Below are 15,000 nucleotides of genomic sequence, written 5' to 3' on the forward strand. Positions count from 1 at the left end.
CCACAACCTTCTAGCCTGGTTAATAAACCAGACTAATATCGCACGGATCCGCGGGATATTAGTCTGGGGAGGCTCAGCTTGGATTTCATTTCCAGGGAAACATTTTCTCTTTGACGCAATTGGTCAGAGCTACTGTCAGTCAAAGGTCTCAAGCATTGAACGTCACTGTACCAAAGCCCGCCCATATTGCATACCGTGTCCCTATTGGGCGCACACGTTCTCGTGTGTAGAAAATGGGCGTACAATTGAGCCTCTCCAGACCGAAATCCGCCGGTAGGCAATTTTCTTTTGCCAACGGCTGATTCGGTCTGGTTTATTAACCAGGCTAACAACCTTCCTCATGCTCTAACCACTACACTTTTGTAATAATAATCTAAATCAACAAAGTAACTGGTAACTAAAGCGGTCAAATAAATGTAGTGGAGTAAAATAACAATATTTGGATCCGAGATGTAGCGGAGTAGAAGTAAAAGTATTGGAAATTGGAAATACTCAAGTACAAATACCTAAATATTGTACTTAAGTACAGTACTTAAGTAAATGTACTTAGTTACTTTATACCACTGTGTACAACTGCTAATCACTTTCACGGCTACACATAGCAATTTCACTGCATATAAATCGCTGTTATTATTAGGGAATGTGTCCTTTGCGCTTTACTGAGTGCTCCCAAGGGAAGACAGACTATGCACCCACTGCACACAAAATGAGCTTCACTTTCTAACCACCTGCCCACTAGACCAAGACACATACTACCAGAGACACATACTACAGATTACACGCACCCGATGTGAGTTTGAAAACATGACCAACAACGAAAAAACTCCCATACCTATTGGGAGAAATACAAAAATGTGCAAACACAGCAGCAAGATTTGTGAACTGTTGTGATAAAAGAAGGTTAGCCAATGAAATACAACCTAGGGACTATAGTATCTGTACCAAGTAGGCTACTAGACCTATACTACACATGTAAACAGAGCTGCTATACATTTAAACACTGTATGTTTTTTAAATATTCTTGAGAAAGAATGCTGCATGCTATTTGTCCCAAAGTGACTGCAAAAACAATGCTGCTTGTTTATCTCTTTATACCCTGTATAACATGTAAATAACGATGCAATGTGACATATAGCTCTGTTTACAAAATGCTGTACTGTACCCCCCCCCCCCCTCCAACTGTATATACTCCCCATTTTCAACTGTTTTCATTGTATTTTGACACCTGCATTGGCAATGTAAACGTATGTTTTCTCATGCCAACAAAGCTTGTTGGAAATGAAAATGTAATTGAGTGCAGACAGTGCACCTTTAGTTTTCTTAGTTTCCCTTTTTGTTTTGCTTATACACAGTCCTGCTGCCTAGTGCCCTCCGCCTCCCTCGTTCTCCCCATATAGCTGAAACCGCTGCATACGAGTCCACAAAACCAGACTAAATGAAAAAGATCTTAAGTAAAGCCATGAGGTAATAATGTGAAGCTGTCATCCCATGCTGTGCTGCCGCTGCTCGAGCCCCTTGAAGCGGAGCAGGTAAATATTTAGTGAGAACCGTGATTGCCTGCAGGCCACGGCCTATTCATCTCTATCGCAGTCATAATGGAAAGGTTGTGAACGCTAAATGTGAGCCATGGTGGCTGACAAAGGAAAGTGACTGGGAAAACATGAGCGCACGCACGCACCCTCTCTACCGAGAGATCTGTTTGCATTGGTTCAATACCATTGACTTCATTGCTCCATTGTGCACTAATGAGTCTTTATGTTGCCGTTTCTCTGTTTTATATACACAGCCCAACCGGTGCTTGACGGAGCCGTTTGTGTTAAATGTTAAATAAAAAGATAAAAAACTATTTGCCCAAGCCTCCCGTCGACTGTCAAATTAATGACAAAATTATCCTTTGTTGTGGTTATAGGCATCATATCACTGTTTGTCAATGTGAAATTCCTTTCCCTGCCGTTAAGAAAACATTTGCGGAGCAGGCCCGTCTGCTATGGTTCTGTTTTCGATTAAGACCATACAAGTAGCCCAGTGAACGCTGATGGCTCGCATCCAAAGAAATGTTTCTGCAGGCTCCATTAAAGATGGATCGCGTCAAAATGATGATGTCAGGCACGCCGGGTGACTTCCCTATTGGCTTTCAGGGGGTCATCTGGCGGGAAGAAAGACCCCTCCTCCCCACTTACAGACGCAAGGTAAATATACATCTGTTTAAACAAGCGTGAGTGACAGTCCGAGGGGCCGGCCACGGCAGCACAATGGGGATGAGGATAAGGCCTCCATACGGCTACAAATCTGAGGTTAGGGAGGGATCATGTCTTATACCCCCTTCACAGTCTATTCCTGTAGGAGACTCATGGAGCCCCGGCTTTGCCTGTCATCGAGGAGTGCAGGGAACACGGGCTGTTTGCAGGGTCAGGGGGAGAGGCCTGGAATCCTCCTTTGTGCTTCCAGTCTGCAGTCAGAGACAATGTAGATAATGAGAGAGGAATTTGGCTTGGAGCGCGGTTCACACACAGGGGAAGCACCTCGCCCCGGCCCTGGGGAGCCCAACCAGCCAGATGTCTCAGCTAAAGCTTCTGTCTCCCAGGGACTCTACGTGATCCACCACCATGAGAAATGATTGATACCACCCACTGCACACTGTGTGCACAGATGAGCACTTTGGAGAGAGAAAAAAGTGCAGGGTTTAATGTCTTTGACTTTGAGAAAGTAATTTGTGTAGTGAGTCCATGTAGCCTCAAAGTGTGTCACTAATTGGAATAGCATTACGTGAAGTAAGAACCAGAACCGATATGTTGTTTGCGCACAACAATGTTGATTAAAAGAATGTTCTTCATTACAGGCTATAATAGGAGGATTAACTTAAAATATTGCAGTGTATAGGGCAGTTAGTGGCTGAGGAATTAAACTTCCCAACATTATTATGGAGGCACGCTTGACGCTTGTATTTGTTATTGTTCTGTTACTGTGTTTATTTGCCATGAGGGAATGCGTTGGGGGGATTTAAGTGTCATTGTGCCTAATGTCATTGATTTATGCTCATTTAATCATTTATTATAATTGTGTATTTGAGAAGAAACCATGACTGGGTAGTTGTTGCAGCTAGGGAGCCCCCTCCCCCCCCCCCCCCCTCCCTGACTGGGTTTGGTTTGGTGTCTGTGTGCTTTGACAGCCACAAAATAAGAGTAGGCCTATAGCAATTCCTTAGAGAGAGGAAAAGAAAAAGAAAAAGAAAAAAAGAACAAAATGTTGTATTATACTATATGTATATGGATGACATTGATACATAAAAATGCATTTTTGTTCCAAAGTCGCTGGCTGCTAGACAGAGGGGAGAAAAAAAGCAAAGCAACATCAATTTAGTTTTAGTGTTGGGCTAATTGTTTTTGATTTGACACTTGCACTGTATGCAGCTTTATAGGCTGACGGGGAGGGACTTTCTCTGCTCCCACGCTGCGCAACACAGACCATGATGGACACAAGAATGATGCGAGGCAGCAACCTGTTGACAACACACTGACAGCATGCAGTTAGATCACGGGAGACGCAGTTTCGATGGATTTATTTTGTTCCCGTTGTCCGATTGTCTTCGCGAACGGCGTCGATCGGTGTCACGGACGTCCTAGTGTTGTTATTAACGGGCCAGGCAGGGGAAACAACTTCTTTGACGCGAGTTCGATTCTGAAAGCGCGCCGCTGCTGAAGTGACACTTTATGCAAAGTTTTATCTGCGCGTGTGTTTACGGTACAATGCGTAATTTGGATGATTCGCGGACTATACTCTTGACAGAGAAGATGAGAACGCACGGCAAAGACACGACGTGTCCCAAAACTTTATTTCTGCGAAAGGTTTGTCTTGATCGGCTCCTCATGCACCGCCGCTGCGCGGAACGGGAACGCAGCAGGTGACAAGGCTGGGAAGTTTCGACTTGAGCTTGAACTTGGCCATATATAGTGGTCCATTCGTCTCCTTTTAGCAAAACATGTAGAGGAGACGACTATGTGAAATGGTCTCGTCGTGCTGTTGTACCTACTGGGAAGACATAACTTGAAAAAAATTGTAAAAAAAAAAAAAAATAAAGAGAGAAAAAGCTCTGCAGTTCACCATGAAATTGCTGCGCGTGTTGTCCGTTGTCATCGGTCTGTTGTGGTCGTGGTGGATACCGGGCTGCGTGACCAACAGGAACTGTCCAGACCTCATCATTGACAGCTGCCACTGCTCAGCTGAGAGGTCCAAGGAGCTGAGCAGGCTGAACGTGCGGGTCAGGGTCGTGTGTGATGATGTCGACCTGATGGACACTCTGCAGCCGAGCTTCCTGCCCAACAGAACGGTCTCCCTGTAAGTATATGGACGGTGGTGGTGTTGGCTCTGATTATGCGGCGTCGACATGATGACAAGCATTGTTAATAGTGCGATGGAGTGATTCATTCATTCCGCGATCCGCATGCATCACAGAAACACCCTGCTGCTGCTGCTATGTGGCTCAAAACGTTGTGCAAACTCTCATGCACAGGCTATACTGCCACATGGACCGTGTGACCTGATTGATGTTCTGTCATCTTTATTTTGAAATTAGCTAGAAGAAATTAATTTAACCCCCATGCATATACCTATATGTCCTATAGGCACCTAGAGGTCATTGGTTCTCAAAGTGGGGTCCGGGGACCCCTAGGGGTACCTACTTGAGGGAGTTCCAGGGGGTCCCTATATAATTAGAGATAGTTATGAACCAAATGGACCCTTATCATCCACTTGGTTCCATTTGTACACTCAGAGTTCAATTAACAGTGATTTTACAATATAAATTGGGGTACCAGAGATGGCCTATATAATGCATGTGAAACTGGGGGTCCATGAAATTAATATGTTTCGGAATCACTGCTAATCCTCTTTTATCGGGGTCACTGGCATATCTTTTCAAATGGGGGTCCGCGTCCTCTGTCTATATGTCCTCCTCAGACGAGCCCTCCATCTAAATGTCTAAATAAAGCCTAATACATATCGATTTGGGGGTCCGTGACATGAAAAGGTTTGAGAAGCACTGGCCTAGCTATTTTGTTAAGTCCTTGGTGGAAGAAGCCTCAGATTGTTTATACAAAATGTTGCAGTTCCCTGCATTCCAATGAATGAAGTAAAAGTAGACATCGGTACATATATCCTACTTATAAATACAATACCAAACGTAAAAATAGACATTCGTTATGCACAATTAAGCATTAGGCTGTGGTATGTGTTCATCACTTAATGTTGCATCTGGAAGGTTTGGCCTTTTCGTTTTAATTATAGGCTACATTGTGTGCTGCTGCATGGGTAGCTTTAATCTACAGTACAGTAAGCAAGAACATTAATCATAATGTATTAGTTAATGTATATGTTTTGTATTAATCATCTAAATATTCAATAGTATAGCCTAAATCAAGCTGTCAAATAATTGCAGTGGAGTAAAAAGTAGCCCACAATATTTGAGTCTAAGATGTAGTGGAGTAGTTAGGACTGTATGACGTATACACAAAATTAGATACACAAATTAAAGTACCATATAATTGTGTACTTGGGTAAATGCACTGTGCCATTTTAGATTTTTGCGTTGGCTATTCAAAAAAGAAATCTACAAGCTCACATTGAGTAACTTGCTGCCGCGCTGCGAGCTTGTACATCTGCTATTTTTGAACATTTTTGAAAAATGTTGAAAGTGTTAGAACTACAGTGAGACTGAGAAGGCCATTTGTGATTACATTTGACCGAGGGGCTGCCATTGGATTCTTTTTTAAATTTTCGTTTTTTCATGTTTTATGAAAGCAGGGAATTATAGCTTAAATTTGACATATTGGCTGTTCAGTTTGACCCACCAGTTTTGGAGATATGGCTTATTATATAGAGTATGTCTTGCAGAAAACAGGCTTAAAAGGTTCACTTCTGTGGTCTCTAACATCAGCGTCAGGTCTTATTAAAGTGGATGCCTGGCAGAGTCTACACCTGTCTATATAACAAAGACAATGCTGAAGCATATAGTTATATTTTTCTATATAGTTATATTGTACTGTAGTTATAGACGTTATATAGGCTAGTTCTTGGTGTGAACACAGCCCTTTAGCCTAAGTTACAGCCTCAGGGGTGGGCAAGTTGACCTTTTCAGGCACATAACCCATTTTACAAAGCTGACGTGATCATTAATCACCCAGTGCCAGAGAGGCAGACTATCTGGGGAGAAAAGTTGCATGTAAGTCCAAAGGGAAGTACGCACATCTCTAAAAAAATATATTCTACAGGTGCTGAACAAAAATATACGTACAGGGAAAAGGAAGGTAAGTCCGCACACTGGCTTCCAGAGTAGTTTATATATTAGAAGGACATTTTTAAAAAAAACGTCAAAACGTCCTTCAAATAAATAAATAACTCTGGGAGCCACAGAACAGTGTGAGAAAAGTTGCATGCACATTAAACTATAGTGGTTTTAATAACACCTCAATAGCCCAATCCGGTTACAGAAAGAGGTTGCCCGTCCCCGATGTGTAGGCTAATGCCCTATATATTTCACGTTAGGGTGCTTTCCATCTGCAAGAATCTTTTGCCTTTCAGTGTGCTCTTCATGGACCTTATTTGCATGCATTCAAAGTTATTCAAAGAGCTTTCTTGAAGCATTCATCTGTTCTGATGAAATGGGCAAGTATACTCTACTGGGGTTGAGAACTTTCCACACACGCCCTGCAGGTGCAGAGATTGACTGCTAGATTAATAGACTGTTTTATTTGCGGAAACTTGTGGGTTGTGCATGCACAAGAGTGTAAAAAGCAAATACTAAAGTTAAGGGCCCTTGACAAGTTCCCAATACTCATTGTGAAATGTGTTTATGATTAATGGTAGCTCTGTGCTTAAATTTATTTGGAACAATGTTTCGCCACTGTGAATGCAGCTAGGCTGCTATAGACTATTTAGGATGTGTTAAATGCTTTATTTATTTTCCAACAGTGTTTAAAATGCCGTTGAGTGGAATAACGGCATTTAATAAAGTGGGTCTCCACAGACATAAGACACAGTGATTGGTGTTGTCTGTATTAAATGCCATTAGTCACCATCACCATTAAGTTCAGCTCAATTGACATTCTATACACTAGAAACACTGGTGCCGTTTCTTCATAGCATAGGAATTCCATTTGCGGGTTCTGTGATTTTATCATTATTATAGGCTATATATCTTAGCTTTGCAATTGACTGTAACACGCTATATTTATAATTCCTTAGTCATTCCTATTCCTTGGTGAGCTATGTTCTTCCGCGGGGCCCCGGTTGCTCAGGAAGCCGTTTTCCTGCGTTAGGAAATGTGACCTTTGTCGGCCCAAAGTGGCCTCCCTACTAGCTCTTTTGTTTAGACGTGCTGTGAAAATAAACAGATATGTCAGAGGGAAGTATGCACATGCCGTTCTCCCTCTGCAGAACTCCCAGCAAATCTCCCAAATGTCTCCCCGTGGTCCCCTCTGTCTCCCATCCCTGCCTCACCTCCATATAGACAATGAGGTCCTTGTAGAGCTATGCTTCTTCAATATCTCAAGTGCAGCACGTCTACGAATATTAACCTTGATTTGAATGTCGTGTCTAATTAAAAGACGGCTTGGGCATATGTACTTTTCTTCTACTCATATGGCTCTATAAATGTAGGCTACATACATATTGCCTCTATTAAGGGTTTACTAGTATAATTTCCCTGCAGTAACGTGGCACAGTTCTGATGCCGGCGAGAAAACAACTTATTAAGCAAATGAAACCGCATTAGCATAAGTAAGAGAGATGTAAAGTGTGCCTGCAATTTACCCCGCAGTTATACTGAGCGGCGGTACACCCTCTATTAACACCTCTGACCGTTTCCTTATCTCCGCCGGCGTGTGAATGGGGCGCCGGGGAGTTTGGAGCTCTTGGCCTGACAGCTCTGTTGACCTTGGGACCTCTCTGGTGTAATCGTTTCAGCACAGCTGAAGTTGGAGAGGCTCGCTAAGACTCTGCAACGAGACAACAGCAGCAGCCGGGAGGATTGTAGCTGACACCTGTGTCAGGCATTGCACTGACAGGAGGAGGACACATCATTGGCCAAGGGATAGAGGAGAGACAGACTGTGTGTGTGTGTGTGTGTGTGTGTGTGTGTGTGTGTGTGTGTGTGTGTGTGTGTGTGTGTGTGTGTGTGTGTGTGTGTGTGTGTGTGTGTGTGTGTGTGTGTGTGTGTGTGTGTGTGTGTGTGTGTAGGCGGTGGGAGATACATGTGAATGTAGGCAGTGAAGAGAGAGCTGTTAGAAGAATAGAGGGTGTGACAGGAAAGAAACCTGGAAGGGACAGGAGCTGTTTGGTGGAGAGTTGCTGTATAGCTTGGTGAGACGGGCTGGTGGATAGGAGGTGACAGAGGACATAATTTAGTAGCCGGGCAGACGTGGCTCATGCTTAACTGTTCTGTGAGAAGGGTTTCTAGATGCTGCGTGCCCAGAGGGACACGTGCACTTGTGTAGCTGACAACCTGACAGGATTTTAAACAGCTCCATCATTCATACTGTGTATAGCTCCCCTGTTTGGTGATTTTTGTATTGCCATTGCAGGTGGCCTCTTGTTAGCCGCGGTTAACAGTAGTTAATTAATAAGACTCTTCAGCTCAGATTGACCATTAACTGCAAACTGTTAATACATATTTCAATCAATCAATCAATCAATAACCATTTATTGCAAAGCTATTGCATTTAGTATGCCGGTGTGGCTCTGCTCATGTAATATATCTCAGATTATCTTACAACCCCCAGAGCAGAGCATGAAATAAACATTACATGACATTATGAACAACATAACTTTCAATGCATGCCATATACCACATACAGTAGATACATATCACATGATCATAGTACAATCCATAAATCACATTATAATCACAGAATCACCCATTACAGAACTAAATGCCACAGGGAGGAGGCCGGGGAGGTGGAGGGAATTTGAACTCTGACATCTGAACAACTTACGGTGTCAGCTAGCATGTACTGTAGAGTGAACACAGAGTAGAGACTGCTTAAAATGACCACCTGATTGTATTGTGGGCGTGAGTGAGTTAGCGTGCAAAGTTGCAGCGAATGACTGATTAGTTTGAGTATAATTGTATGAATGAAAAGGGGGTCCGGGGAAATATATTATAAACCTTCCGATTTCCATGTCTCAATGAACTGTCGGGCTGGATTATGACGCGATACTGTACCACAGATATTGCAGTGTGCATCACTAAAACAACACAGCGTTTAACCATCCTGGGGCTACCATGAAGTGTTTAGTCGGATAAAATGTATTTTGGTGGGCATGATGCCGCCGTAAAGGCTGATTTTACACTTGCTGAAAATAGCCGATCTAGAAGCTCACAGCGCGCCGCAGCGCCACTAGTCCCTTCCTAACATTTCAGTCTAGGTTTTATTGTTGACGAAAATATATTTAGTCTCAGTTTTAGTCGTCATAGCTTAGTTTTTATTTAGTTTCCATTTACTGTAGTTTTTGTCAGTGAAAAAAGGTAGTCGAGGAAAGATTTCCGTCATAGTATTAGTCGACGAAATCAACACTGCTCGGAACCAAGTATTGTACGAAGACTCGTACAGTCACCTTGCTTATATCACTCTTCTTTATTGATTATTTCTGCAATCAGCTGGCTGGGTTTTTTTTGGTCTCGGTGGCGTGAACTCGTTGATGAAAGCGCTGATTCAGGGATTGCGCGCTAAAGTGAGTCACCATGGCTGTCCTAAATACATTTAAGATATCAAATCACAGGTTTTTCAACCTAGGGAATTTTGTGTGGCTTATCCGCCATCTCACTAGGAAAATTGGAGATGGGTGGTATGCCTAACCAAGGCGGAGCTCTAGATCTCGCACCATAGATTGTAGGTTTGTTGCTATTTACGGGCCATGCTACCAATGTAGCATTTTCCGCTGCATGCATCCCATATCAATACATGGATCCACCAGTCTGAGAACTGCTGGCGCTTGCTTTGAAGAGCAGAAGGAAACGTTTTAGTACAGTAGCACTACAAGGAACACTTACAGATATTTTAACAATTTGTTATTTTAAGCATTTTTTCGGTTAACCCCATCTAAACAGATTGTGATTTATTGTCCCATTTAAACAGAGCAAGCTCCAACCCTAAAAGACTACACGTCCGTTCTCTAACCAGCGCTCTGGCTCGCGGAGGAGAAAATGAGAGCATTTTGGTCTGGGTGGAGGTGTCTGGCATGGGCTGCTCTGTGGGGCCTTCATCCTCCCTCCTTCTCTCTTGGAGACAGACAGGAGGGGCTGTTTGTGGTGTCTAGGGGAAGCCATCAGGAGGTGGCCGCGGCCGGCTCTAAACCGCGACAAGAACATCACAGTCATTATGCCAGGAACAACGCTCACAGCACCCAAAAATATGAGACGCTGTTTGTCTGGAGAGGCGGCCGCTGTAAATTAGCATGCAGCGTATTGTACACGTGCTACATACGCTGGCTGGCTGCACTGCAGACATGCAGCAGCAGACCAGGTGATAGCATCTCTCTGACGTGATCGGTATCTGTGCACTGTCTGAGAGAGGTCGAATACGTGCCCACAGTGGCACGTATTCTTCAGAACTGTGTAGACACTTGTCCTTACTTAAACGGTCTATTCTTTATTCTATTCTTATTGTGTTTCTTCTATAAATCTATCCCGCACCCCTCTCTCTCTCTCTCTCTCTCTCATAATGCAGTCAACTGTCACAACAACAATATTGCCAAACCATCACAAGTCAATGAATCCTAATGAATACTATTTTTAAAACATGAAATAGTAATCAAAACTTGTCCTGTATGTGGGTTTGCGTGTGCATGTATACAGTAGTGTGTTTATGTTTATGCGAGTGTGTGTGTGCGTGCGTGCGTGCGTGTGTGTTCGTCCATCTAATCCGCGAATATCGGCACTGTTGGCCAGATTGGTGTGACAATATTAACTATATGCACACACACTCATTGGAGGCCAGAGCAGAACCTCTGCTCTAGGACCATTTTTAAGTGGTGCAACCACTTCTACATCCAGAATGCAATGTCCATGTACCTGTGTACCCGTTTGTGATGTATGTGTGTGTGTACCTGTGTGAGCACGAGTGGTGTGCGCATGCGTGAAATTGGAACGAGAGAAGTATGTGACATGGCTGCCACCTGCTGGACGCAAACGATACAGAGAAGAAATTGGAACGATACAGAGAAGAAATTGGAACGATACAAATTGGAACGATACAGAGAACCAATAGACGGGAGTTGCACCACTTGGTTCACACTGGTGTGATTTTTTGTAAGACACTGAACACTGGATTTTTGGATATTATACTTACAGATACATGCTAACAGAATTCATGTAACATTATGCAATTCAAAATTTTCATTTTCTATTTCCATCTTACTCTCTCTTTCATGTCCTTCTGTCTTTTCCCTCTCTGCTTTGCTCTCCTATACGCCTCCTTTTTTGGTCTCCGCGGGTGGTGTTCGTGCTCTACCCTGAAGTTCTGACTCTGAGTAGTTCTGCATGAATATTTCATCAACATGCACAACAGCACAAGTAGCCCCTCCATATCCTCCCGTGCATTACAGCACTGTCAAACGTGGTGAGCACCTGGCTAAGAGTGTGGTCGAAATTCAATCTGTGAAAGGCCTTACGTGATATGTCACGAGCAGTGTCACACACACACACACACACACACACACACACGCACACGCACACCCACACACACAGTACATGAAGTACATGAAGTAGGCTATCGACTGTTAATCTATAAAGAGACATGGCCAAAATGACCCCACAAAGATGTGTTTACTGTAAGTAGCAATCTGAAGCGACTGGCAGCAGCTGTTGATCTCGAAATCTCTAGCCTCTCTTTTCCCTCTCCTCTCTCTTTTCCTTCTTTCACTCTCTCTCTCTCTGGGGACTTTTATCTCTTTCTTGTGATGTCATGGAGGCTTTACAAAAGTGAGAGGTTCATCTTTAGATCAGAGCCCTTCTCTTGCATCAATCATCCCAGACCCGCGGAGGCGTAATACTTTTTAGATCCCGGGCTGCATCGCCCTCCCACCCCCACCCCCACACCCACACCCACCCCTGCACTATGCAGCAGCTAAAAGTGAACGTTTGCCCTTGCTTGCGTTATCTTTTGTGTGTGCTATAGGAGGACCTCGAGGCCAGGTCTGATCCATAATGTAGCCACCGGTTAGAGACCGTCACGCTCCGTAATAAGTATAGCTATTGACTAAATCTCTCTACCAGCACAAAAAAAGGTTAGGGTTCTGTCAAGGTCTCCGCCAGGCATCTGTGGGTGTTTATTGATACATCACTCAAGGCACGTCCATCCAACGCGGCCTTCAGATTGGCAGCGTGAATAGCTCATAACTACCGACAATTTTGGGGGGGTCGGGTTAGTAGATTTTTTTTTTTTTCTTTTTTTTAAGAAAGAACTGCTCAGTTTCAATTTAGACAATAATGACTCACAGAACAGGAGTTCATGACTGCTCAGCGAAGAGTTATAAGAGGCTGGCAAATCATAATGGCCCTCGGACAAAATCCCAAGAATGTGTCGACTCGAAACCCAGTCTTGCCATCTAGAAATATTAAGTAAAAAAAATACAGTGGGAGCCAAGGATGCTTTTTCTGGTCTGTTATCCCTACCTCCTCCTTTCAGCAAGGCGTAAATTAACAAGGTCACTCAGAGTGCCATACGTCTGCGAGAGCAGGGGCAGGGCAGCCTTGTTAGAAGTATACTGTATGTTGTTGTCGTATGTGTAATTTCACTGTTTTTGGAGTCATTGTGAAACGAGCCGGTGATTAAAAAAGCCTGATGTGTCTCGCTTCTGTTGCAGGGTGTGATCTCAGTAGGAAGCATATTAACTCCCCTCCCTGTTGCACCAGGGCCTCTGCGGTGCTGCTTAATCAGCTCAGTATGATTGTGTGTGCATGTGCGCATGCATGAGTGTGTGAGTGCGTGCGCGTGTGTGCGCGTGTATACAGTACACACGTCTGCTTCTCTGGATGTCACTCAAACTGCAGTGTGCGTGTACATTGTGCGTACCGTAATGTGTAACTATGTATTTGACCGCACACATGGCTTGGTCTGCATGTCAGTCATATTACCAAATTGCTCAATTCAATCAGCGCATCCAATCAATATTATGAGATTGCATCTCATACAATGGTTGGTGGATTGAAAAAAACGGATTGAAAAAAACTTCAAATTGCCTGCATGGAATTAAACACTGTATAGGCTAATTATAGCATGAACCAGCTGGCAGGGAATAACCTTGACAAAACCACTGAAGAAAAAAGGGCAAAAGTAGCATGTCCTTAAATTCATATTTAGAAAATGTTTCAGATGTCAAAAATTTCTGAGATGATAGATGATGGTGGTGATGGTCATGGAAGAGGAACCTTCTGAAACCTTCCTGGGCAAAGATAATTAACTTCAAAATATTAAAAAAAAGACAGTCAAAATGACCTCTCAGACCTTCTAGTGTAGTGTTTGCAAAATAATATACTGTATGTTAATGACGTTTAGAAGATTTAAAACACTTCACTGGGGGGTCTTTGTGTGTGTAATATGTGGTTTTAGATATTTTAGATTTTAGCAGTGAGCCCAGTGTCTCTGATGTCATGGACACTGGGCTCACTTCCTTCCTGGACTACAATTCCCATAATGCTTTTGTGCACTGCTCCTCCTTGTGGATAGGGGAGGGCTGTCTTAATGAGACAACATGTAGTCCAGGAAGTAAGTGAGCCCAGTGTACATGATATCAGAGACTGGTTTAAACACTGAACTCCTGCCCCGCTTCTAGCCTCTTTGCGACTAATGAGCGGACCAAACAGGGTCCAAATAATATTCGCCCTAAACAGAGAAGTTGCAAAATACAAATAAATTAACATTAGCTGTGATTTCATTGTAACAGTTCTGTCATCATACCCACTTTCACTAATCAGGAAATCACATTGGAGTGGCTGCACCACTCAAAAACTGGCAGCAAAACAATCAAGACAGTAAAACGATAACAACATTCTTAAACATTCTTTGCTGGTGTAATCTCTTTGTACAAATTCTTCTAATGCAAGACACTAATGACATTTTAAAGGTATTTTCACATACAGTGCTATTTGTACAGCTTGCAGGAAAAGGCTAGAAACTGCAGCGAATAGTTTACAGGTGACTCTGACCATAATATTCCCTGTGGGTCCAAGTACTATATTTACTGTACGTACAGTAAGACAGGCCAATTAATTTGGTCTAAAATCACCAAAATTACTATTTACAGATTTACTAACTAGAGCCTTTTCAGTTCCTATCCAGCATCCAATGGGAACGCCCGGTGTGGGCAGATGTGCTTCACTGTCAATAGGGTCTATTTGGGGCTCTGTTAATACCCACTTGAACCCCCCGAGCAATGTCTGTTTCCCATCCAAGTTCAATGTTAGTAGATATAAAATATGTTATTTTGGTTAGCCGTGTCTGGTAACCCGATCTTCTAGAATAACAGGAGGGTTTGGCTGTTTGAAGAGAAGTGGCTGGAAACCGCTGCATGGGCTGGCCCGATCCAAAATGTTTGTAATAGTTCACATTGTGATCTTTACTCCACTTGGGCCCAGTGATTGGTGTCTTGGATTTAGTCCATTTCAGCTATTTTTGTTTCTGCTCTTTTTATAATAATATACTGTAGTTGAATGTCTCTGGTGTGCGATGGCTAGGTTCTATAATGGTGCTCTTTGAGTTGGACCTCACAGAAATATTCAAGCTGTGGTGAAGTACTCGGAGTGAAGGAAAACCTTAAGCTTCTGTTTCACAGAAGAATTGATATGGATGTTGTTGCTGCTGCTGAATTAAATCACTTATTGTTGGGTGTAAAAACCTCACAATGCAACAAGAAAAGCCGAAAAGTGCAATTTTTTAAGTTACATGCTTTATCTGATGTTTTTATGGGTACTACTAAGCTCTATTTTATACTTTGTCATACGATGGT

General features: G+C 43.1%; 1 protein-coding gene across 1 annotated transcript in view; it reads left to right on the top strand.

Annotated features, from left to right (window-relative positions):
• Positions 1-3,497: 3,497 nt before the first annotated feature.
• The window catches only part of adgra1b (adhesion G protein-coupled receptor A1b), a 234,688-nt gene continuing 223,185 nt past the window's right edge, over positions 3,498-15,000 (top strand). The window contains exon 1 of the mRNA XM_083774158.1: positions 3,498-4,335. Coding sequence (XP_083630284.1) covers positions 4,103-4,335 — 233 coding nt within the window. The 5' untranslated portion in view covers positions 3,498-4,102. The remainder of the gene's footprint in view (positions 4,336-15,000) is intronic.

The sequence above is a fragment of the Protomyctophum parallelum genome (genome assembly GCF_964188405.1).
Source record: "Protomyctophum parallelum genome assembly, chromosome: 10".
NCBI lineage: Eukaryota > Metazoa > Chordata > Actinopteri > Myctophiformes > Myctophidae > Protomyctophum > Protomyctophum parallelum.